This window comes from Pochonia chlamydosporia, chromosome 3 (assembly GCF_001653235.2).
Source record: "Pochonia chlamydosporia 170 chromosome 3, whole genome shotgun sequence".
Lineage (NCBI taxonomy): Eukaryota > Fungi > Ascomycota > Sordariomycetes > Hypocreales > Clavicipitaceae > Pochonia > Pochonia chlamydosporia.
In genome coordinates, this window is record NC_035792.1 from 4,841,601 (window position 1) to 4,866,925 (window position 25,325).

The following is a 25,325-nucleotide window of genomic DNA, read 5'->3' on the forward strand; positions in this document are numbered from 1 at the left end:
GCTGTGCTTCACTTCAAGCTACGGGCATTCAATGTGTCAATTGCATGCCACTTCTCATCTTTATCCACATCCAGCTGATACGTTTCACTCACATCGACGCCCTTACGTTAACAAGCAAGCCTACGCAAGCGCAGTGCAGGGCAAAAAGCCAGCCAGTAATTTGCTGACGGCAAAAGGGCGCCATCAGTCTGGGGATTTTACACGGAGGCAAAATGTCAGAACAAAGGCACGCCAGGAGACGGACAAGCAGCAATGCCGCCACGCTACCCATAAGAAATGGCCAACATGCACGCAAACAATCCAAAGCCATAATCCAGCCCAAGTCTACACACACCTCGGACGAATTTCTCCAGGATTTCTTAAACCCATCCTTTGACCCTGCTGCCTATTTGAACGCAACTTTACCGCCACTCGCCAGCAAGCAGGCGTCTTCTCACGGAGGCAATGCGGTCCCTCTCGCTGAGCTGTCCACGCAGACACAAACGCTGTTATCGCAACTCAATGCCCAGACTACACGGCTGTCTACAACGCTGACGCAGTTGACGGATGAGATTTTGAGAAGCGGCAGCAGGTTGGCATATGAGGTGGAGTTGTTGAGGGGCGAGACTTTGAGTTTTTCCGAGACGTTGCATGAGACTCTCAAGGAAGATATTCAGGTGTTTATCCCGGGCGGCCTACAAGCGAATAATGACCACAAAAAGGACGCGAGTAAAAAGGCAGATGACGAGGACAAGGAGAAGGATGCGGCGGACGCCTCAGCACCATCCGATCAACATGCCGCTTCGGGAGAGGCCAACAACAACTCACATGATCCAGAATACATCAAGCAGCTACAAACCTTGACTCTTGTCAGATCACGCCTAGAGTCCGTCATCAAAACATTTGGCGACGCAATGGACTTTACCTTTCCGCCGTCGGAAGTCTCCGTCAGCTCGGGGTTCCTGTCTGTCTCCGCGCCAGACCCCGGGTCCGAGCAGCAAAGCTCCGAGGACAAGGGCCAGCAAGTTCTGCAAAAGCTTCGTGACGAAATATCAGATCTCCTGCAGAAGAGCGATGATCCCGTACAGGGCATCGAGAGGGCTGCTGCGAGAATCGAAGAACTCAAGGAGCTGACTACCGTTTGGAAGGGCACAGCGGAAGAAAAGGGCCGCAACAAATTCATCGAGAGCTTGGCCAAGATGGTGGAGGACAGGCATAGGGATCTGGTGAGGGAGATGGACCAGGCTGCACGGAGGGAGGGCCGCACAACCGCTGCTCAGGCAAGGAGACTGGGCACACAAGCGGAGGCGGTTGAGGAGGAATCCAAGGTGCCTGGGGGATTTGGGCTGCTTAGCCAGTTGCAGAAGCTGAGGAGTGGACTGTGATTATGTGTTATGATATCGATATGAATGAAAGGGACGTGAATCTAAGGCTTGGAGTTATATGACTGTCGATAAGCTATATGACAGGGGTCAGGTTGGGTGTGGGTTAGAATGGATAAGACGAATGCAAATATAGACGAATGGAGACCGTTTACTCATTAGATGGGTAGCTATTCACGGACATTTCTACACATGACGGTGTCTTTGAGTCTATTTACGTCCGCCTGTCTCTTTGTTTGAGTCACAGTGCACACATCATTATTGAATCAATTCCACACTGTATTGGGAGTGATCAATTGAGAGGTACCTTTACCCCATGATGCCCCTTTGGAGCCGTTGCAAGCTGCATCCAGCCAATCGCAGCTCAACCAGCCTTGGCGCAATCGGCAGGCGGTGAGCGGGTCCGCGACTAACACAACCTTGAGTCAATCCAACCAACCGCCTTGACGTGCCCCAGTTTGGAGGGCAGAACGACGAAGCGGACGGAGACGCAGACAGACCAGAGACAGACAGACCAGAACTTGTTCGGCTGACCTGCCCTGACCTGATCGGATTGCAACGCTGCTAATATTCCCGTCAACTCACCTTTGTCGTCGCTGCTGTTCACACTGCTGCTTCGGTCCTAGGTGTATTTTTTATTTTTATAAACTGCCGCTATCTTTTTTGTTGCCCTCTTTCAATCGTTGCAAGCGCATGTGTGGCGGCGCTGCCGATTTTTGTTTCCTTGTTGCTGTCTGCCTCTCTTTGCGAAACAGACCACACCGAGAACGAGAGACAAAGACTGAGCGCCGACGTTGGATTTTTTGCAGAACAGCAATCGCACAGCTCTGCAATCTACGTCTGCCCTCTTCTTCTCTACTGTGCGTGACGAGAAAATATCTGCTTTCATTTACAGTCGTGTCTACTAGCTCCAAAGATGGCTGCAAGTGACAATACCGTCCCCTCGGCCTTGGGCGGCAAGGCTGAGCGACGCTCGCCGCCTCCAGCAACACAATCAAAGCGAGACCGAAAAAGACAGGCTCTCATGGAGCGTCTGTCGAGCATGACGGACAAGTTTCAGCGCGAACAAGACTTGACGTATCGCGACCAGCTCCAGAAGATCCAGTACGAGATCAGCCTCGTCCAGCGTTTCGACCCATACGATCCAAATGCCTTGGAGGTCGCCGCCGAGCTGCAAAAGGAACATAGACAGACTCAAGGACCTCCGGTTCATGCCGAGTCGGCCCGTAGCCTCATGGACATGGCTGGAATCAAGTTTCCCAATTTTATCGACGAAATTGAGGACCTCATTGAGATACGCGATTTTCAATTGACACAATCAAAGGTGGGCAAGACCGGCCAAGGAGGGAATTGCTTCTCCCACAAATTTATTTTTCTGCTATCGAATACAGCTGACATGGCCCTTTCCTACTCTCTCCAGAACGAATATGAACGAAAAGTACAAGAGTACAAAAACACCCACGCTTACAAGGTCGAGACGGCTCGGCGCGAACACATGGCTCTGACCGGTACCCTGCGCGACCGACTTATCAACACCCTCACACACAAGAAGAACCGATTGAATAGGGAAAAGGAAGTATTGGAGATTAACGATTCCAATGCCTTGCTCCTGAACCCCAATCACTTTTCTCTCACCAACCCCGGCAGCCCCGGCGGCACCCACGGGAAGCGCGCGACACGGCTTCGTAAGGATGCCGATGACCTTCAAATGTTCTCCGACAAGAAGCGAAAGCGAAACCCCGGCGAGGACGACGGATCGCCAGCACCGATGCGCCGCGCTTTGGATCCCAACAGCACAACTCCCCTGTGGCAGTCGGAAAAGGCACGTGCTGCTGCGAAGCAAAACGGCCCCATGTACAGCATCGACAAGCTCTTCACCGACAAGGAGCTGTCTCTGCATTACAATAGCGCGGCCTTGGCTGCTCATCAGTATATCCTGCGCAACCGTGTCAACGGCAACGCTTCCTCCCCCGACGACAGTGACTCGGCAAACGGAGATGACAATGACGCCGACTCTGTTCCTTCTGCGCCCATGATGGAACGCCAGGTCTCACACGCCACTCGTAGCACCAGGGGCGGCGCAAACACAAACTTCTTGGACGACAAGATTCTCGGCGTCGAAGGCATTGCCAACTTTGAAGTCCCCGCCAACCTGGACCTTATGCATGCCCAGGAGCCGCCCAAGATGCCTCCTCACGTGCCCCAGCAGTATCTTAAACCGTATCCCCGTACAGCGGACCAAAACTTCCCGGTGCCACTGTCACAAGACGACATTGTATCCGATCTGTCGGTCATGGGCTTCCTGAAACAGTATGACCACTCTCACAAGCCCGGCGCACACCTCGATGCGCCGACTGGCCTGCGCAAGATTCTCGAAGCCGTCTCCATCCCGTACCAGCAGGGCCGCTTCGTCGCCATTACCAGTGCTGCACGAGAGGACCCCGAAAACTTTCGCGACTCTCTTGGTATCCCCACGAGCAGCTTGCGAGACCAACCTAGCCCCGGCCACGGCGGTTCCAACCAGTCCGTGGCGGGATACTCGGCGTCCGCCATACCGATGAGCAGACAGAGCAGTCTCGGCGGGGTGGCCATGAGCCGACAGGGCACGACAGGAAGTGGACGCGGTAGAGGTCGTCGCGGCTAGTGCGTTTCTTGGGGATCAGCATTGGTGGTTTTGTATTTTTGCCATCCAGCGACGGCGTCTCTGTCTTGCTCTTGTCATGCTTTGAAGGTTCCGTTTTTTGGTATACCGTGGATGGGGGGTAAAAGGTGCACATGATGAGGTGGCTGCTTCTCCCGTTACACAAGCATGGCTGGCAGGGATATATTGATATTCCCGCCTTTTTTCTTATCTCCTGTTTTTGCTTGGACAACCGGACGTGTACTGCTGGCTTCTTGCATTTTTTGTTTCCAATGTTGTTGTGTTTGCGTTTCGTCACGGTTTCCTAAACGTTTACTTACTTAACTCACGAACTCTTTGACTGGGCTGCGCATTGCCATTGACGTACTTGGCAGCATAGATATATTTAGGCGTTAATTGATTATCCTTGGCAAACCCTCATGACTCCTTGTTGCAATGCAAGCGTCTAGATTCGACGCATCGTAAAATACACACATTAATACCCAAGCACATAAAAAGCCCACATATATAAACACACATCCAACCAGTCCCATTCCTCATGGCCCAAAGACCAATGCCCTCACCTCGATACTCTCCCTACCCTCTGCATCCTGCCTCGTCCGCGGATCAACAAACGCCGTGTGAGGCACACGTCCGCCAATTCCACTCCCCGGCTTCAACGACTCGCTGTCAAAACACTCCAGGAGAAGTCTCTCGCTGCCCGTCATCCCACTGAGATAATACCACTTTTGCGCGGGATTGTACCTGATTGCCGCCGTCTCCCCGGTGTACCCGTCCGGATACCGGTGCTGGATGGGAACCACATCCCCATCCTCCAAGGTGGACGTGCTGGCAAACGACAGCGGGAACGACTCGACGGGCTTCTTGTTCAATGGCCGCCACACATTCACGATCCTGTACCGTCCCTTGAGCAGGCTCTCTGCCTCGTCGGGGAAGTATCGTCGCACGCGCTTCTCCACCGACGGCGCCGTCTGGTCAATGTGCACTCTGGTGACGGGGTTGCGGGGCGAAGACGGATCAGCCCGACGGATGGTGTGGTCGAAGATGTGAATCTTGTTGGAGCCGGGGATGTGCTTGAGCAGGACCTGCTCTACCTCCGGGTAGTAGTTTTGCTTGATGGAGTCGTCCTCGGTGAAGGAGGATTCAGAGGACGGGCCGACGTTGGAAATGACTTGGAAGGCGTCCTTGTCGAGGTTGAAGGCGGATTCCTGGCCACGGAGGTCGTGGATGCGCGTTTCCTGCGTTAAGTCGCTGTAGTTGCGGGTTGGTTGGCCGGCTGGGGGAGCGTCGACGTAGTTGAATGGAGCGGCGGATTTGTCGGCCGGTGGTGAGTAGTAGTTTAGAGAGGCGGTAACGTCGCCGCGGGGGACTCTGTCGTTGGATGGGATGGCCATGCTGGTGATGATGATTGGTGTTTTGGTGTAAGTGCGATGGGTTTGTGTCACGATGTGGTGAGTTTAAATTGGTGGTGAACTTGTAAACAGTTGCGATGAAAGGCAAGTGTAGGTAGGTAAGCTGTAATAGAGAGCTAACCAAGCATATAATTCTGGAGTGTAAATATGTTGAATATTCGCAGGATGGCTGCAGCTGTTTATATACGCTGCTTAAACATGCAACAGGTTCAATAGTCTGGCATTCGATTTGAAATCAATCATTTGTTCAACGGCTTCTCATTGAACCATTCGGGCGCAATCCATTAACCGCAGGGCGTAAATCAATCGGTCACGTCATGGCCCGAGGTTAAGCATTGGCGGCACCTCGACATTTGTAAGGCATGCGATTAGTAACCTCCATTTCGGGCATTTAGAGAGGCCAGACTCGGTCGGTAATAGCCAAGGGCGGACACGGCAGACGGGACCCCTCTTTATTTTGAGATGGCGTGCTTGATGGATTTGACTGCGGAATGACGCGTGAATGGAATCACGGAGAAGGACTTTAAGAATGCATACTTTCTTGTATTTTGTTCACGTCATGGATGGTGGTTGAGTTGTCGTGGTGAACTGAGTGAGATTCATCCGTGGGATTCTCAAAGGCAGTGACGGTGGCAATCTGGAAACTAAATAGCTAGGACGAAACTGTCTAGGAGCAGCTTATGTACTGTCATCGATGTTAGCTAGCAAAGACAAGATGAAGCACGGTGTAGCCTGTTATGATGAGGTTCCTGCAGATGAGAAGTATTCTGTAGATGGTGCAGGATGATGAGCAAACTCACGATCCAAAGTTTTCCACGGCGGTTCCATGCTATCCTTTGCAAATATGCACAACAAACCACTGGCGCACTTCCTCATGCAACAGTAACCGATTGCCCACTATTTCTGCCACCGGGCGTCTGACGTGTTTATGCCCGCTAGCTTGTGGCCCTCTGGAAATAACTTTTCCATCAGCTCGATCTGGGCCGGAGCTGGGAGCGGGGAAAGATCAGCTCGTGCGGATTCGTTCCTTGCACTGTGAATATGTACTATTTTTGCTACATTAACACACAGTGTGCATCATTCTGAACCCCTATTTTGCCCAATTTCTCCCCAGCCACATTGACCAAATTACAACCTCAATCTTCCACATGCAAGGCACAAGCAACAGCCGTTTATCCAGGATCGAACCAGTTTGCAACTCCAATTGGGAAAAGCCTGCCGCACCGTGAACCAATTGTGCGATCCCTGTTCTCACTCCCGACTCGAGTGTTTTTCTGGTTATCTCGGAACGCGAAGGATGCGCGCGCCCGGGAAAGGGTCTGGAGAGTCATCGTCCCCACCCTAGCAGGACAAAGGCTCCTTCATGACTGTCAATGTCAGTCGACAGAATTTGGCGGTACGACCACGAGCTGCAAGCCGTGTTGTTGCACGCCAGGAAAGACAGCCAGCCATCATTACACATATTGCAGCTAGAGTCGTCGGCTACAGTGCCTGCCATCGGCAAGCAGGGCTAAATTAGCCCCCGGCTACCGACACCTCAGGACATCCAACATCGTGACCGGTACAACTTGACATATATTTTTTGCTAGTACCGTCACTACATGCAAGGGCCCTCGGTGGTCCCGGGTCTCATGTCAGACCTTGAACCCCCAGCTCCGGCTTTGGAGCACCAACATCACAACAACGGAGTCAACCGAGTGGCTATGTCATCACACTCACCACACGGGTTCGTTGTGCGGCCCACTTTGCCGGATAGAGACGTAAGCGCCGCGTCTATAGAAGAAGCTTATGTCCGCTTTATATTTTACTGTAACCCTGCGTTGCCACTGGACGCTGACACGGAAACCCTGCGAGATGCGTTTCGAACGCCGCCTCGGAGTGGCGGCAAGGCCTTTGACACATTTACCATATTCGAGCTGGTCAAGAAGTTTTACCACAGGGAGATCAAAACGTGGACCGAGTTGACCACGACTCTGGGAGTCGAGCCGCCGGATCCTACCAAGGACGAGAGTGCACAAAAGGTTGCACAATATGGCGTTCGGTTAAAGGTGAGTCCCACGTCCAAGACGGTTCTTTGTTACACATGTTATTGTTCCCATTGTCAGTACTGACAATGTCTTAGAAATGGATGAATTCGATGCATGTCAAGGCGTTCTTTGAGTATCTCATGAACATACCCAATGACTACTGGACAAGAATTCCGACAGATCCCAACCCCATTGCAAGTGCAGTCCGCGATGGAGTTGCCGTAGAGGATGACATGGCGTTGAGGGCTCTGCTGCCTCATATTCGCCCCAAAAGAGGCCGAAAGAGACCAGAAGGAGATGACGCTGCGGCAGGATCGCCGGCAGCCCAAAGACAACGTCTCTCTCCTACATCTGCGGTAGACGATTATCGTCAGGGACCGTCGGGGCCATGGTCGGCGCATCCAGACTCTCGAGGAGGTGTGTCGTTGGATCCATCGAGACCGCAGAATCCCGCCGCATGGGGACAAAATGATTTCCTACAAACACCTGCTGGTCGATGGCCGCAATCCGCAGTCACACCCACGACCAGAGGCACATTCTGGGACGATGCCCTGGAGCCTCGATCAGCAGTGACTCATAACAAAGGAAAGTTATCAAACCACCGTCGAGGCGCGAAAAACGTGTCATCAGCATGGAAAACTGCTGGGCAGGACCCTGGTACGCGGCCGCGAGGTCGACCCCCCATCAATCGTACACCAGTCGACGGACCAGGCCAGTATCCTCCGCCAGGTTGGACACCAACTCATGAGCCACATCCCGTAACTTCTCAGTTTTCTGCTTCACCGCCACCGCTTCATCCGGAACAACAACAGCAGCAACAGCAGCAGTATCAGCACCTAAATCACCACACTCCAGACAATCATAATGAGGGCACTCCCTCCTCCCAGCAGGAGCAACACTTACCGTACAAAGGAGACTCGAGACCTTCCCGACCAAGCATCTCATTACAAGTCCCTCAACGAGCTGGCGGATCTGTTCGTCTAGCTACACCTCCAGCGCCAGCACCAGCATCCCACCCACCGGTTTCTCAAGCCCAAGCCAACGGCATGGAAGTACATGACCAGTACCCCGCTGGCGACGACAGCAAGTATCAAGATGGCTGGAGACGGTTTGCAAGAGAGGCAGCAGATGCTTACGAGCAGGGTGACACTAGCGGTCTCGCAGACAAATCTTCGGTAATGCCAGACTACTTCTTTGACAAGATGGACGACCGCACAAACGTGGACGTGCTCGTAGCATATTTTACCCGCTCCATGAGCGAGGCAGACTGGCAAGACATACATGGCAACGAGACGAAGAAGGTATCTATAGAAGAATCGGCAGCCATGGTTCACGCCATGCTTCAGACAATGTACCAAACGGCCACCTCTCCCCAGGCGTTTCTCATCAATCTCGCTGCTCTCGCCGGCTCCACGACCCTCGTGACAGCAAGACCAAAGTGTACGCGTCTGAGCGAAGACGGTGGCCAGTTCACATACAAGTGCGAATGGGAATACCGCTTCGGCCATGTCAAGGGCGGGTTTACGTTTGAACAGGTTGTCCCTGCGAGCATGTGGGCAAAGACGAAGAAGGTGCCTACTACCGCTGGAGAAGACGGCCAGAATCCCAAGGAGGATCTGTTTACAAAGGAGTACTGGCAGCAGAAGTATGAGGCGCTGACGGTGCAAATGGAGGCCAGGGATAAGGATTTGGCGGATTTGAGGGACAAAGTCATGAATGCCTTGGGGAGGGAATTCCTCTGAGTGGGATGTGCTGTGTGCGAGTTATGAGCGGTGGTGTCATCTTTTGCACTCATCGGCTACGGTTGATGGTGAGTATACATCTGTGTCATTCAACGACATGACTGAGTGGCTGGTTGGTACGGCGCAAGTGTATGCCTTGTACAATGCCAGTGTATACAAATGAGAGTGTATAAGGAGAGTTTCTGTGAAATATACGGAGTACTACGCTTGTAATGATACCATAGCAGGGCATTGAATGTATGGATATACAAATCAACTACTGGACTTCATAAAGCTACATGGTTTCAATGCCTAGTACACAAATGTTGTGTCGCGGCTCATGGCAATGGGTGCCTCAATTTCTTGTCACCTTGATATCTGCACTGTCCTGTCCAGCGGTGAAATGCTGGCCCTGGAAAACTGTGAACCTTTCTGCTGTTCTTTCTGTAAAACTGACTTATCAAAGGCAAGCGAGCAGGAAGTGAGATATTGTGTGCCCCTGCGTCCTGCGTTCCTATCATCTGGCACGACTTTGCCGTTGCTACCCCACAAAACATGGCACGGTGATAACTCCGAAATCTGACAAGCAGCGTCAGTAAGCCAATGATGGTGGTACAAGATGCGGCGTGACGAAAAGCGGCATGGTGATGCTGTAAGAGATGCTGATCGTAGCCGTTGGTGGCCACGTCCCATTATTTGGCTGACGTGGGACGCGGGCACTATGCATGAGCATGCTGATGGGAGATGAGGTTCAGCATCATGCCATCTCAAGAGGTTGGTTCGCTGGCTCAGAAAATGGTCGGATAGTAGTTTCAAGCGGACACGCATTTTTGGATGAGACATAATCCTGCACTGGACAGGCGTTTGCGGACCTACCGAATCTGAAGCGTTGGCCACATCGTGTTGGCATTGATACGAGACGGCTTCGGCTGCATATGTCAGTGCCCTTCTCGCGCAGAAAGGTATGGGAGTTGACGCGAATTGACAGTTACGGAACGGAGCACCCGATGTTTGAACTGAGACAAAAATGAAAGGACGTCTGTAACAGCAATTTAGTGTTGACCAGTTGGCCGATGTTGTTGGTTGGGGTGAGACCGGCACTAGAGCTTCCTTCAAGATGCATATTTGACTACTGACTGAAAGTACTGCCAGGTCGGCCTGCAATTGTCTTTGTTCTCACTGAATATCCTCTGTTTCATCCGTGGTCAACTGCCTGCCGAGACAGCTTCAGCCTGTCGACAGTGTATTGGATTGAGTTCGATGCGACTTCTAGTTTTAGAACATGCCAGAGGTGCGCAGTTCTGACATGACACAGCCCAAGCCATCCAGACACGTAGGGGCTGATTTGACTTTGCCGATCTCTGTTGGGTGCAGCGCCTGTCAGCAGATGCTACTTGACATGACTTGACAGGAGTGTGGCGTACGGAGTACATGAGGGTGCCAAAGCCGGCGACCTCATCGCGAAACTGCCGTCTGGTTGGCTTCTGCATTTGGAAATTCATCATTGGTATTAGTATCGTTGTGCACACCGACCCAGGGCTTGGTACACAGTAGCGTTTCGTTTCATGACCTGTCCTGTATCAATATTCTCCTACAATTTGATTTGGCTAATTTGGCGCTGTGAATTGGGTTGCTGTTGTCCGCTAGATGCACAGTATCGTGTGATGAGAGCTGAATGCATCATATGTTGGTGGCGACTGGCTTTCTGCACGGATCGAGGGTTGGCACAAGCCAGCCGCAGTGCCATTTGATCCCATGTTCGTTCGTTCGAGTACTCCAGACTTCAGAGTATCCAAGGCAGGGCTGACTTGTGTAACAGAAATGAGGCGAAAACCGCTGGTAAAGCATCGAGAATTGATGCGTACATGTACCGTATTCCGTATTCCGGATATTGCACTACTTTAATCGATCGGCAGGTAATCGGGATATTCGTGAACGCGGCGCAGGGTGTCGCTGGCCTCGATGGTTGACCGGGGTTGACGAACCATGCCAACCACCAGCACGACCACAAAGCCCCCAGGGTTTTGTATCTTGTCTGAATCTGAATCAGTGTCCGTTGGGTGATGCAGCCACCTCCCTTGGTGCAATGTGGCCCTGCGGCCATTCGACCTTGGACCCTTCCAGGTGCCAGTGCGCACAAGCAGGTTGCCCTGGCTCGGCAGTGAGAATGCTATTGTCATTGCCGACACAATACATGTCAATACTTCAAATACATTGATCACGAGGATCACGAGGGGGATTGCTGTCTTCAGCGGGCGTAACTCGGGGCAAATGGTCACGTTCTCTCCTTTGTGTCGTTATCTGGTGGACGCTTTCGTCTAACATCCTAGTCAGGCAACAAATTGTAACAATATGCAACTGTTTCGGCTCCTCAATGTCTGCCACAGATGGGCACATGTCGTCTTGTCTGCGCCACAAGTGCTGTCGTTGAACTGCTTGCTGCTCATTGCGTGAGGAGCCCTGGACTGTACGGTATTCTGATGCAAAGTGATTGAGTTGATACAGTAAGGTTGCGGTGAAGTTAAGATGCAAGTTGGGCAACAGCCACGAGCGCCACAGTAGGGAAGGACCAGACCTTGACCAGACGATATTCAATGTTTGATGCATGTGCACAGCATTGTCACCCGCCTGTGCAGTACGCAGTACAGGCTCAGGGCTGAGGATAGATCCGTCTGGTCTTCCTCGGTGCCTGAGCGATCTGCAAGTCTCTCTGCTCGAGCCGGATGAGCCAGCTATGGACAATTGTCTCTTGATGGCCACGACGGCTCGTCGGGCCGTCGCTTTCTTTTCTTTCATTTATTATATAAAGTATACAGTACCTAGGTACATGTATGTATCTCATTTGCTTTCTTCTGGTGGGCGACCCGAAGAGTGCGCAGTGAGCAAATCGGAAGGAGCTACTGGATCAAATATTTTCATTGATCCTTCACCTTGTGTGCTCAGCCCGGTCCCTTTCTTTGCAACCAGCTTTGCTCTTAGGAAGATCGAAACCTGGAATAACTTTGATCATGACTTGCTGCATTTTCAATACTCTATATCAATAACATCCCAACGGCTTGCACTCATTAACCCCGCCAATATAACGTGGCCCGCATTTCATCGTCCACAGGCTCATTACTCGATCCCCGGTCTGGCCGAACTTCACCTCCAGCCTTAGTGGCCTCTCTCCTCACAATCGTGGCGCCAGTCTCATCTTTCACTCAACCACCCAGCAGCTGGGCTTGGCACAACCGTAAGCCAACAAGGTGCATGAATTTTTGGTCAGGCTCCACCAACAGGACTCAGTCTGGCTTTTCTGGGACTTGGCTCTTTGTGTGGTGTCGTGGCTGTCAACGCTGGAAACTCCTGAACGCTTCGGCCAACACCTTGTCTAGCTTCTAGCCCCAAGCCTCTCCACGCCTGCCGCCGCCCCCAGTGGGACCGAATTCTCAGTGCTGAGCAGAGCAAGCGACAGTATTGGCGGCGGGCACTGAACAAGTCTTGGTGACCGTCAAAATCCTTCCTGGTTCCCCGGTCCCCCAGTTCCCAGCTCCAACATTCGAAGCCCTTGAGTGGGCGATCCGGTGGGAGTGTGGACTTGGCTGACTGTTGGATGGCACGGGTCTGGCGCTCTTGGACCAAGTCGTTGCTGACCGTATTCTCCGTTTTCCCAAACCTCATCCTCTTCTTCCTCATTCACTAGTCTTGTCTCGATTTTGCGCATGTTGTTTCGCCAAAGTGCGTGCGTTCCCGGGAATCACGCATGGATGGGTATATGCCGCCGACGACGACGACGAACTACCCCGTCCCATCGACGCATGCTCAAGTCAGGGTCTGGTGATTGTTGTCAAAGAAATCAGACCGCAAACTTTAAGGACCACTCCAGGCTACCACGTTGAGCCCGATCAAACGTCAAACCTCGTCTCCACCACAACGATTATTGGGTAAACGTCCCCGATTTTCGCTCCAACCGCCTGCGACAGCAGCTGCGGCGGCTGCAGCTGTTGCTGTTGCCGTTGCCGTTGCTCATGACGGAGCATATTGACAGGGTCGAGGAGGCTTCGAGGTATGTTTTTGAGAAATAGGCCGAGTCCTGAATTTCCTGTATAAAGGGTTCCTGCCGAGCTAGCCTAGAGCGTGCAACCCAAGGCATGCGGCATGCCGGCAAGGTCTCAGACTCCCATGTGCGACACAGTCTTCTTGGTCTCAGATTGCAAATTCGTCGTCGCGCTCTGGGAAAACGGCTCCGCACCCCTTTGACCTATACATAGAGACTGACCGTATTTGTCTGGTTTATTAGCATTTCAATCAATGCGGCCTCCTCGACCGAGGCTGGGCTCCGTTCCCGAGCCGGTTCTGTGCCTCACATCAACCTGAACTCCAACATTGAAGCAAAGTATGCCTCGGCCCATCTCCCCACGGCTGGAGTCCTTCCATGAGTTGCTAATCTTGACAACGCAGAATCAAGAATCCGCTGATAGGAATTCCGCGACGAGTTCTCCTCAGCAATGTAGACCAGTTTTGCCGCGAAAAGGACCTGAATGATTACCGCGATCTGCTTCGACGAGGCGCGCTTGTTGCCCAAGATCCCACCGGGTATGAGGACATTACCGGCCAGCAGGCTCTCAGCCAGGAAGAAATCGAGTCTCTCCGCGCCGAAGTCCTCCACAAGTGGCGAATACCGAGAATCCTCTACCTCACCATTGTCACCTGTTCTATCGGTGCTGCAGTTCAAGGATGGGACCAGACGGGGTCCAATGGCGCAAATCTCATCTTTCCCACGGTGTTCAATATCGGGAGCAACAGTGTCCATGACAAGATGATTGTTGGTCTCGTAAATGCTGCTCCGTACATTGGAACCGCCCTCGTTGGATGCTGGCTCACTGACCCCATTAACTCACACTTTGGACGTCGTGGCACAATTTTTGTAGCTGCAAATTTCTGCCTCTGGCCAGTCCTAGCCAGCGCTTTTTGCAACACCTGGCAACAGTTACTCGGATGCCGATTGCTGTTGGGTGTGGGCATGGGAACCAAGGCTTCTACGGGTACGCTAGCCTTTTTTCTCGACTTCCCTTATTCCTCCTTGCTTTGAACAGGAGCCATACAAGTGCAGTGCGTGAGTTGGGCTGACAGACTACGTTTCTAGTACCTATCTACGCCGCCGAAAATTCCCCTGCTCCAATTCGTGGTGCGCTGGTCATGAGTTGGCAGCTATGGACGGCGTTTGGAATCTTCCTGGGAACCTGCGCAAACCTCGCGGTCAAGGGCCTAAGCGGGGAGATATGGAGGTATCAGTTGGGGTCCGCGTTTATACCGGCTGTTCCTCTTGCTATTCTCATTTACTTTTGTCCCGAGTCCCCGCGTTGGTACATCAAGAAGGGGCGGTACCGAGACGCCATGCGCTCTCTCCTGCGGCTACGAAATACACCCATCCAGGCTGCGAGAGACTTATACTACATTCACGTTCAACTTCAAGTCGAACGAGAATTCATTGGGCATGGAGATTATCTGAACCGATTTATTGACCTTTTCAGGATTCCACGGATCCGTCGGGCTACACTCGCTTCTTTTGTCGTCATGATTGCACAGCAAATGTGCGGTATTAACATTATTGCCTTTTATTCATCAGACGTTTTTGCGTCTGCGGGAGCGAGTCAATTCGAAGCACTGCTTGCCACTTGGGGGTTTGGCCTGATTAATTTCTTGTTTGCCTTCCCAGCCATCTGGACCATTGATACCTTTGGGCGCCGATCTCTTTTGCTCTTCACTTTTCCTCAGATGGCTTGGACGCTTCTGGCAGCGGGCTTGTGCAACTTGATTCCGGGAAAGCACGGGCTACACATGGGAATGGTTGCGCTTTTTGTGTATTTGTTTGCGGCATTTTACTCACCCGGCGAGGGCCCCGTCCCGTTTACCTACTCGGCCGAAGTGTTTCCCCTGTCTCACCGTGAGGTTGGCATGGCCTGGGCGGTGGCGACGAATCTGTTTTGGGCGGCAGTGCTCTCCATCACGTTTCCTCTGATGCTGGATCGACTAGGAGTTATAGGCACTTTTGGGTTCTACTCCTTTCTCAACATCGCGGCACTGGTGTTGATATTCTTGTTTGTCCCCGAGACCAAGCAACGAACGTTGGAGGAGTTGGACTACATCTTTGCCGTTCCTTCGACCGTTTTCATGCGATATCAGACAACCAAGACTCTGCCGTGGTGGATCAAGCGATGGGTCTTGTTCCGGAAGAATGTGCCCCTGGAGCCGTTATATACGCTCGACGTTGCAGAACATCAAGAGGAAGAGGATGAAGAAGAAGACAACAACAGCAGCGACACGGCATTCGAAAACGATAAAGCAAGGGTAGAAATGAAGGATATAGTCGGTTACACGACGGGCATGAATGCGACGACAGAAACGGCACATCGAAACAACAGCGTCTGAGTGGTGCGAGCACTAATCGTTTTCTTCTCTTTCTCTTTATGGCATTGGCATACCATCGTGCACTATTTTACGTTTGGATCTATTGGAGGGTTCATGGATGAAGTCGACCGAGCTTGGTTTAGGATCAGTTGGAAAATGGGACACGAGTCGAATTTCAAAACTTGGAGTAAGAGGATTGTAACAAAACATGGGCGCTTGCACGATACCCTTTTTGATTATTTAGCCTGGCACTGGATTTTTGGAAAATTATAAGCGATTAGCGAATATTAATATTAAACTTTTGATTTCCATTTTTGCCTTGTTGGCTTGTTGCTTCCACAATGTTGTCTGTGAAGAGGTCCACGGATTGGTTGGTTGGTTTCACGGAAGATCGAGATGAGGAGATACACAACACGAGACCCAACGGTGGACCGTCAATGATGATTGTCAGCGGCCCCCCACCTGCCGGCGACCATTGAATCATCCGTATGCGCGGCAATGATTGTCGTGATCGTTGATGCACAGGTTGCGGGGATTCAGCGACGTCATATTCCACCTCGGCAGTGGGGCGGCACCACTTGAGAACTTTCAGCTCATGTAAACTTGAAGCGGAACGAGGAGGTAAAATGAATTGACCATCAGGCAATTGAATTGTTTTAGCTCCAAATACATTATTCTGGATTTCTATTAGTAGATTGATGACATGTGCTGGCTGCGAGTACGTGAAGACGAGCGTGTAGTGTTTTGTGGAGTGAATCTACGATCGATATTGGACCAGGGTATGACGAGCCGAGATCGAGTGCAACGCTTGGAGATGGTTTTGTCTTTAGATTCTTTCGACAAGTACTTTGTTGTCTGGGCTTGGTTCATGATGCTGTAAATCATCTGCTGCGCTTTAGTAGGAAACCGTTGACGACCTAGCCAAGTAGTCGTAGTCTATTTGAGTATGCTGGACGCTGGACGATGTCGGATGTCACCTCGATGCATCGGAGGACGAATCGCGCGGTACCCGCTCGTGTAAAGTGCGGAATTAGCGCTTGGGATGTGGGATACGCACATGCCGACGTAGTATTGGTACTGCTGAGAGCAAGGGCCCAACACGAACAACGGGTCTGGTGTAGACAGTGTGTCGGATGTGTAAGTACTGGGTCAAGTTCAGGGATGAATGAGGAAATGTGCGCGTCAATCGGTGGAGGTTGGGAGCGTACGACTTTGTATCATCGATGAGGGTATTCCTTTTCTTGGCTTGCGAGTTGACTGATGGTGCACGTCGGTAGCCGTACACCGAGAAACTGGATTTTCATGATGTGAGGTTGAACAAAACGATCGAAAACGGCAATTTCAGGAACGCGTGAAGAGGCGCCCAGTAGGAACACGGTGGCTGCAAAGCGGTGTTACGCAACGAGACGATTCTTCCTGATGAGAGGGCTTGTAGCACACGGGCTGGTGGATTTTTCTTGGTGGTGGCGAAACAGAGGATGGATTCCGAGGTGGCTTGGTGGAAGGAGTCGGCAAAAGTTTAAAAAATCCTTTGCTGGCACTGCTCGTGTTGAACGGCGGGCAGTGCTGATGATGGCTGCTTATGTAGAGAAGGAATGTTGCAGTGCAGTGTAATTCAGAAATTGGGAAGATAGGATGTGCTCTGTATGATTACCCCGAACCAGAGGTGCTCGAACCATCTTCTGGCCTCCTGCGTCGAAGAACGTTGATGGCCGTTGCCGAGACTAACAACCGTTTGACTTTGTCGTCCCGTAAGCCAATTTCGCTTGGTCCCAGGTTTCTTGTAAGTGATATGAGCAGTCAATGAATCAGAGGGTGCTCTCTTTCATGCAAAGATAGATTGGCAAGATTTGCACGACGTCTGCATTCCTTGAATATCGGGATCACCACCAATCATCACCTGCAGACGCTCCATTGCTAGACAAGCTTTGAGAAAAACCCCTGGGTAATCTCCACTTGTTTGGGCCGGGTCAGCACAATGCTTGTGGCCAAAGTGGGCATCGTGTTCCCCCTGTGGCGCTTGGATTGACTGTGTTGAGGGTCAAACAGTGTGCTTGTTGGTGTCTGGCGTATCGGAGTCGAAAAAGCGCCTCGAGAGACCCAGTTGATCAGCCTCGTTGGCGGAGACGTTGGCATGGACTTGGAAGTTTGGTTTGCGGATTTGATGGCCGATGGTCGCTGGCCGATGGTGTTGGCTCGAGCTGTTGGGAGAACAAAGAAACAGTGAACAGAAATCTTGGCTATGATCCTTGGCAGATCCTGGACGTCGGGGTCCACCGTGGTAGCGAAGCAAATAGCCGAATGCTTAAAAAAGTTATGGACCGTAGATGTGCTTCACACTGTGTTGAAGGTGATGAGTTGGTGTAGCGGAGGGGGTGTTTGGTCGTTACGATCATCGAGAACAAGCTGGGTTGAAGGGACGTACATCCATGGAGTTGGGAAGTTGGTCCCTTTGTGTCTGGTGGTGTTTTCTTCTCTGGCAGATCTAATCCTGCAGCCAAGGGCCAGCCAAGGGTCAGTCACGTCACTTTACTCTACTTGAGCACGTCCATGTCAAGGCACGCACCACCTGCACTGCATCCAGCTTACCAGTTGCCAGTCCTCGTTTCACCTCCACATTGACATCCTCAAATCCACTCGACTGCCTCCACGCCCTCGTTTGGTTTCCTCTTTCTGACCTCCCCCTAGTTAGCATCTGCATTTTTGCGCTCCACCCCTTTTGCCATTCGGTGTCATTCTTTTTTTCCTTCTTGTCAATCTCTTCTCTCTCCTAACCCCCCTCCTACAATCTTTTTTCTCATCCTTTATTCCTCTCGTTTGACATCCCTCTGTTTTTCCCACTTCCTACTGTCGTCCCCGTGTTGCGTTGAACACCTCGTCAGGCGACACACGAAAACGCCTCCGAACCGGTCACACATCGCCACCAACCACACGACCAGGTTAAGGTGTCGTTTGCTTTGTGATTTTGACCCATCAGTATCAGTCCTCATTCAAACCTGAAGCGGGACTTCAGTAACACGACCTGCATGGCGAGGAATTGAAAGGTTTCTTTATACGTTGTTGTACCATCACTCGCTTGTACAAGGCATGATCAACCCAACGAGAGCTGCAAAGAGCTAGCTTTGGTTAAATTTTGTTAAAGAGTAAAAAGAATTTGAATCGGACGAACATTTTCAACGGCCAGCCTTACAAAGATCAACCAGCCCACCAACCACCCTGGGAATTTCCGTTCCCATTTTGCCCTATATAAACGTTTCACGACACCTTTTGAAACACCTGCTGTCGATCATCCCCTGACGTGACTGCTCGGAAGCAGGAGACATTCCAGCAGACACCACTCAAAAGGAGGCCGAGACCCTTCTTTTTTTGGTCTTTTCCTTCTTTTGCGATGCCAAGCAGGCATACCTCTCTCGCATCGCGAAACTCGGGCTTCCTCCCGCTGGGAAATAGATCGCGAACCGAAATGACCGACAATGGCATTCCCCTGACCACGGTCAGAAGCAATGCCTCTACTACGGGCGCACGCAAGGCGAATCCCGGAAACTCGACCTCGTATGATTCTACATCGCAAAATGGCTTCGAAAAGGCTCCGGGCGAGCTGCATCACCGACATGCTGGGCGTCGGCGGAAACATGGCGAGGACAAATTGGGTCGCAGAGGCACCGGCGGCTCTGATGAGGTCAGCGTAAATTTTCTCGGCAGACTTTACGCCAAGATTGTCGGATTTTCCGTCGTTACTCGCTATATGGTCTACGTTGTTCCTATCGGAATCCTCTTGGCTGTGCCCGTTCTCGTCTTTGCCTTTACGACTGCTGGAGATGGCACCAGAGTCGGCGGCGAGGATGGTCCCACTCTCTTCAACCTTTTTCTTTGGATTGAGATATCTTGGTGCTCGCTCTGGATAGCCAAGATCGTTGCCTGGGTGCTCCCCAAGGTCTTCATGTTCTTCTGCGGTATTGTCAGCATGGGTGTTCGAAAATATGCTACGGTGTTGAAGAATCTGAGTATTACTCTGTCAATCTTCTTCTGGGCGCTGGCGACCTGGCTCACGTTCAAGGGTCTTTTCCGTGACCCATTGAGCCAAAACGTTGGGTGGGTGACCAACCTTGAGCGAGTCCTCGGCGCATTGTTTGTGTCGTTGGCTGTGCTGTTAATCGAAAAGGCCTTTGTCCAGCTGATTGGCGTGTCTTACCATCAGCGCTCGTTTGCCAACAGAATCAGGGCCTCCAAGCGTGAAATTCATCTGCTCGGAATCCTCTACGACGCATCGCGGGCTTTGTTCCCCATGTACTGCGAGGAGTTTGCGGAGGAAGACTACATCATCAACGATAGCATCGAGATGATGTTGCGCGGAAAGAAGAGCAAGATCATTGGCGGAAACGGCGCCGCTACTCCTATGAAGATTATTGGCGATGTTGGCCGTTTTGGCGACAAGGTTACCTCAGTCGTTGGCCATGTTGCCAAGGAGATTACCGGAAAGCAAGTGTTCAACCCAAACTCGGCCCACTCCATTGTCCTTGAGGCCCTCGAGAAGAAGCTCCCGTCCGAAGCCCTGGGCAGACGCATCTGGATGTCGTTTGTCCTCGAGGGCAAGGACGCACTCTACCTAGAAGATTTCGAAGAGGTTCTTGGTCCCGCGTACAAGGACGATGCTGAAGAAGCCTTTAATATGATAGACTCAGACTTGAACGGCGACATTAGTCTCGACGAGATGGTTCGCAAGGTCGTTGAGATGGGCACAGAGCGCAAGGCTATTGGGGAGGGTATGAAGGATATCGGTCAGGCCCTCCGAGTTTTCGATAAGGTCTTGATGTTTGTGGTCTTGTTGATTACCATTTTCATTTTCCGTAAGTTACTCCCCACGCCTACAGAAACAAGCGGACTAGCTTGCTAATGTTTCTGTTCACAGTTGCCTTTTTCAGGAGCAGCATCGTCGCCACTATAGCAACGGCTGGAACGGCGCTTCTCTCACTGTCTTTCGTCTTTGCTGTGACCACCCAGGAGTTCCTCGGTTCTTGCATTTTCCTTTTTGTCAAGCATCCTTATGACGTGGGCGACAGGATTGAAGTCGGTGGTACGCAGATGCTGGTTGAGAGGATCTCTCTGCTGTACACCGTCTTCACCAAGACTGCTCAGAACCAGATTACTCAGGTAGATACCTTTTTGCCCCGTTCTTTTATTTGTGTGTGAACTGCGCCAGCTGACGACCGGACAGGTGCCAAACATTGTGCTGAATAACCTTTGGATCGATAATGTTTCTCGCAGCAAGGCCATGACTGAATCATTCCAGGTTGATGTTTCCTATGATACGTCGTTTGAAGACATTGAGCTGCTTCGCATCGAGATGGAAAAGTTTGTCAGGCATCCCGACAACTCTCGCGACTTCAAGCCCGACTTCACCATCGGGGTTGGCGGCGTCAACAACCTCGACAAGCTTACGCTCGAAATCTCCATCCAGCACAAGTCCAACTGGCACAATGGCGTCGTCCGCGCAACCCGCCGCTCCAAGTTTATGTGCGCCTTGGCCCTTGCCCTCAAGAAGGTCCCCATCTACGGCCCTGGCGGTGGTGCCGAGGCTTTGGGCGGACCTACTAACCCAACTTATTCGGTTGCCGTGACGGACGCATGGGCAACAAACAGCCGTGACAACGCTGCCAAGGAGAAGGACGCTGGCCGCATGATTCCCGCCCAGGTCGGCCAAACAGACGCCGAGGCTCGCGCTGCTGAGCAGAACGCCGCCGCGGAACTAAACGCCCGGTCACTGGCGGTGGAAACGGCGGGCAACTGGGACATGCGCGACGACAGATCCTTCACCTCTCGATCCCCTTCGGACGACCCCCGACGGTCAAGAGAAATTGACTCGATGCGCAACGATCTTCTTAAGAAGGAGAGTCAGCGCGGGCGCCGAAAAGCTGGTGAGGGCCTCCAAACACTCAGTCCCACGGAGACACACGGGACACACTCGGCACACAGCCCTCGCCTAGGGACCTTTGATGAAGAAGCTCAGACTGGCATTCCCCAGCGCTTCTACAGCGTCAGCCGTAGCCACGAGCCTGCCATCCAGGAAGATGAGCAGGGCCTTCACCCTTCGGCCTCTCAGCGCCACGGACAGGGCTTGTCTCACCATCCTTCGCGGGGTCCTTCGCCGGCTCATCGCTAAGGGCTGGCTCGCCTTTTGTTAAAAAATTGACATGAAATCATGAATGGGGCCACCGTGGTTATTTTGGATTTTAATATAGATTTGGGTATGCATTTGTTTTGACACGGTTAGATCTGTGTAGGCTAGGCATAATTTGATGTCATGAATTATAGATTGGGTGGTGCCATCGAGAGTCACAATGCATGTGTTATGGTGAAATCTATTGTTGTTATATCTGCAAAATAGGGGTTGCCATGGCTGTAGCCGCCTCTTGATGGCATATATACATGGCCTATATATTACAGCTCTGACGCCTCCAACTGCGCAAGAAGTTGTAGATGCCACTCAAATTCCCGTATACTGAGGCTAAATCTCAGCAAGTTGCGCTTCCCCATTGCAATGGCCTCTTCCACCCCCTGTGGCAAGACGTCTCGAAACGCCTCGTGCATGCCCACAACCTTGAGTATGAGGATGTATGTAAATGTTCTGTGAAATAGATCAGTAAGGAAGCCAAATACATTTGTGGAATCCAACGTCGGAACTTACGCCATTCCCGTTGCAAAAAGACAAGTCATGCTGTTGACGACGGGGGTATCAAACACGCGAATGAACCCAACACAGCCGTCTAGACACAATCGACAGCGGTTCAGAATAGCCGCCTTCTCAGCGTGGTCATGTAAGTGCTCCGCGTTGAGCAAGACATATTCCACGAATGGCCTATGCACAATATGCTGACAGGCGTAGTACCGACCCTTCAGACGGAGGACATTCCACGGATTATTGCCATAGGCATGGGCGTCGGAATCGCCAGGCGTATGGGGCGACTCAATGACGGAATAGCTCCCCAGGTGAGAAGGGCTCTGCAGCAGAAAGTTGGGAATGTTGTGGAAGATGTCGTCCTGGTAGGCCCAGAAGTCTTCCGTGACGCGCAGCAACCACTGCACATAGGTTGAGTGACTAAGGCGCAGCTGGTCCTTGGTGTCGTAAATCATGCTGTGCACGCGGTTGAGGAAGCGTCGTATAGCGGCGTTGGTGCTGATTTGAAAGGCGACGAACTCGGCGCTGGGGGCAAGCTTGGGGTCTTGGTCGTCGTGGGCGAGGACGCCTCGCTCGGGGTACGGGACGACTTCTTCGTACAAGGCGATGCCGGAAGGGGGTGTGATTGAGATTTCGGATACAAAGTCGCCTTCGTGGATGAAGGCTAGCCAGTAGAGGCGGCGGAAGGACTCGGAGAAGGATTCTGGGTTGGGGAGGAGGGATGCTCTGCCGGTGTTAGATTGGGAGCGTGAAGATGGAATATGTTTTGGGGGGATAGGAGAAGGGTGAAGATGGATGATGTGTTTGGGGATGTACCGTTTTGCTAGCATTGCGCATTTGATGGATGTGGTGTGAGACCAGGAGAAGGCTTGGGCGACTTTGCCTTGGGATCCCATGTACAGACTGCAGTTTTTTTCTTAGTATGAGGACGTAAGAGTCGAGTAGAGTTGAAGCATCAAGTTGACGGATTGTGCTTTGGGAAAAGGTTGGATGTCGTACCTTGCCAGCATTGTGCACTGCGCAGCCTCCAAGGTGAGACTCGGCAGCACATATCCCAATAGTAACTGAGCCTTTGACCACAGTTCGTTTCTCATATCGGAGAATTGTGTCGTGGTGTTGTCTGCCAACGGTGTCGAGACTTGCTGCACATCCGCATTATGGTCATGCCGACTCTCGACAAGCGTGAGACCAGACTGGACCAAATTACCCATGCAGAGGGACAGGAGCAGCAGACAATACTGTGCCGTGGTCAACGGCGGCCGTCTGTACTCGCCAGAGAGCTGTTCCGCGGCAAAGACATCTTCCAGCTGCTGCGAGGACTCTGCGTAGGTCAACAGAGGGAAGAAGACGTTGACGCCTTCGAAAAAAGCTTGGATAGACTGGCGGTGTTTGTCGAGCAGTTCGGCTGCGCGGGGGAGATTCTGCCCCTGGAAGAGACGCCAGTTCAAGGTGTCAGAGGGAAGATCTTCTTGGTCGTCGAGCTGGCCAGAGAAGAAGATGTCTGTGCCTTTGTTGGAATGGAGTCGGCTTGGTGGAGGGACAGAACCTGCGCCTATGCGTGTCAGGAGTTGGCGGACATGGGGCCAGTTGAGGACGTGGTTGGCGTTGGCGGTGTGACTTAGTGGGACTGGAATACTTGATTCCGGTTCAGAGTCGTTGGGGATTGCGTGACGTTGTGGGAGTTGATGTGAGGGTGGTGATGCTGCTGCTGCAGTTCGACTACCGTTCAAATGCTCGGCTCTGGACGCTGCTGGCGGCGATGCAAATATCCTGTCCTCGAGAGCCTGTATCCGATCCAGCAATATCTTGGTACCCGGGTCTATCCGCAACTGCTGGGAATCGGCATAGACGCATTCGACGTTGCGCTCGACGCAGAGACTGCACCTTGGTCTTCCGGCGTCGCAACGGGTTTTGCGAGCCCGACATGTTGTGCAAGCTAGCCAGGCGCGGCGTCGAGTTGGGAATGAGGAAGCGCCTGTAGAGTTTGTCATGATGACATTTTCTTGTCATGTTAGGCGAGGCATGACGACGTGGTTGATGGTGACTCGGACATTGACTCGGGATGGAGTTTGGATTCGGCGTTTTGCGTCCGGAAGTGGAGAGCAATGTAACCAGAATGCTTGCGAGTTCCGGACCGGCGACGGTTTGTGATGGGTCTCTGCTCGGCTGTTGTGGGCATGAAATGAATGCCTTTTCTATTAGGCTTCTTTATCTGTTTTCTTTGTGTCATGTGTGCCAAGCCGAGCGAGCGTGGTCTCTGCAGGAACACTTCATATTTTGAGCACAGGTGAGACAAATTGTCAAGTATTTCAACCTCTTTAATACCCATCCCAAAGACTTGGAACTCTGGTCAACTCACAGCTCACAACACGGGCGAACATTGAAGCTTGTCCCTATATCGGCTGCTAACTGCACATTGTTGCAGAAATTGGTGCTATTTTCGACTTGCCATCACCAGCCATCAAATCCTATCAACTAGTGCATTTGCATGTGCATCTCAGTTCAATCCAGCCCTTCTTTGTTTGCCTGCTCCTTTGCCGTCGACAATTCTTCCGACTCTGAAGTGTGGACTGACGGCGTGGCTGAAAGTCAATTGTGCCTCCCAGGAACAGCCGCTGTTTCACCTCAATCCAAACTCGAGATTTTGTCAGCTGAACATGACCTTTCTGCCATCAAACAAACTGCAGACACGCTTCTCCAACTCTTCCCCTCATTCTTACGTCTCCAATTCGACATCCAAACTTGATCCCCGGACAACTCTTCTGAGCAAGTCTAAAGTCAATAGACCCAGGCACAAGACCTTTTGCAGTGGCTTCATCAGCCCAAGCCACAATTTTTGTCCGAGGCAGCACCAAAACCTCCAGGGCTTCCAACAATCCTGCCAAACGCATCTCATTTGACAATTCGACAGCACCGACTCATCGCGTGATAGCTCTGCTATGGACTCAAATACAGCTATCGGCAGCACATTGCCGAGTTGTCGACTATCATGGCTGAGCATCACGGTCCCGGTTTGCCGATCAGAGCCCCGGACTTGAACCAAAACGGCAGGTCGAAACACACATCGCTGCTGGGGTCATCTTTTACCTGCCCGAAG

At 52.0% G+C, this 25,325-nt stretch overlaps 8 protein-coding genes across 8 annotated transcripts; 5 read left to right on the forward strand and 3 right to left on the reverse strand.

Moving 5' to 3' along the window:
• Positions 1 to 212: 212 nt before the first annotated feature.
• Positions 213 to 1,364, forward strand: VFPPC_13801 (hypothetical protein; the record flags this gene model as incomplete). Its single annotated transcript, XM_018291573.1, has 1 exon — positions 213 to 1,364. One exon carries the CDS (start codon positions 213 to 215, stop codon positions 1,362 to 1,364), a length of 1,152 nt encoding a protein of 383 aa, XP_018146012.1.
• A 913-nt stretch (positions 1,365 to 2,277) lies between these two features.
• On the forward strand, positions 2,278 to 4,005 carry VFPPC_13802 (deacetylase complex subunit Sds3; the record flags this gene model as incomplete). Its single annotated transcript, XM_018291574.1, has 1 exon — positions 2,278 to 4,005. One exon carries the CDS (start codon positions 2,278 to 2,280, stop codon positions 4,003 to 4,005), a length of 1,728 nt encoding a protein of 575 aa, XP_018146013.1.
• A 533-nt stretch (positions 4,006 to 4,538) lies between these two features.
• VFPPC_13803 (hypothetical protein) lies at positions 4,539 to 5,396 on the reverse strand (the record flags this gene model as incomplete). Its single annotated transcript, XM_018291575.1, has 1 exon — positions 4,539 to 5,396. The coding sequence occupies one exon, from the start codon at positions 5,394 to 5,396 to the stop codon at positions 4,539 to 4,541; it is 858 nt and encodes a 285-aa protein (XP_018146014.1).
• A 1,721-nt stretch (positions 5,397 to 7,117) lies between these two features.
• VFPPC_15923 (ARS binding protein Abp2) lies at positions 7,118 to 9,183 on the forward strand (the record flags this gene model as incomplete). Its single annotated transcript, XM_018293676.1, has 2 exons — positions 7,118 to 7,462; positions 7,537 to 9,183. The coding sequence occupies 2 exons, from the start codon at positions 7,118 to 7,120 to the stop codon at positions 9,181 to 9,183; spliced, it is 1,992 nt and encodes a 663-aa protein (XP_018146015.1).
• A 345-nt stretch (positions 9,184 to 9,528) lies between these two features.
• Positions 9,529 to 9,990, reverse strand: VFPPC_15924 (hypothetical protein; the record flags this gene model as incomplete). The annotated part of the gene is made up of 1 exon (XM_018293677.1): positions 9,529 to 9,990. One exon carries the CDS (start codon positions 9,988 to 9,990, stop codon positions 9,529 to 9,531), a length of 462 nt encoding a protein of 153 aa, XP_018146016.1.
• A 3,179-nt stretch (positions 9,991 to 13,169) lies between these two features.
• Positions 13,170 to 15,573, forward strand: VFPPC_05273 (sugar porter (SP) family MFS transporter; the record flags this gene model as incomplete). Its single annotated transcript, XM_018284497.1, has 3 exons — positions 13,170 to 13,207; positions 13,603 to 14,186; positions 14,288 to 15,573. The coding sequence occupies 3 exons, from the start codon at positions 13,170 to 13,172 to the stop codon at positions 15,571 to 15,573; spliced, it is 1,908 nt and encodes a 635-aa protein (XP_018146017.1).
• Positions 15,574 to 19,015: 3,442 nt separating this feature from the next.
• VFPPC_05274 (serine/threonine protein kinase) lies at positions 19,016 to 21,712 on the forward strand (the record flags this gene model as incomplete). The annotated part of the gene is made up of 3 exons (XM_018284498.1): positions 19,016 to 20,399; positions 20,462 to 20,703; positions 20,768 to 21,712. 3 exons carry the CDS (start codon positions 19,016 to 19,018, stop codon positions 21,710 to 21,712), a joined length of 2,571 nt encoding a protein of 856 aa, XP_018146018.1.
• A 278-nt stretch (positions 21,713 to 21,990) lies between these two features.
• VFPPC_05275 (C6 finger domain-containing protein) lies at positions 21,991 to 24,219 on the reverse strand (the record flags this gene model as incomplete). The annotated part of the gene is made up of 3 exons (XM_018284499.1): positions 21,991 to 22,177; positions 22,238 to 23,131; positions 23,228 to 24,219. 3 exons carry the CDS (start codon positions 24,217 to 24,219, stop codon positions 21,991 to 21,993), a joined length of 2,073 nt encoding a protein of 690 aa, XP_018146019.1.
• Between the last annotated feature and the right edge of the window lie 1,106 nt (positions 24,220 to 25,325).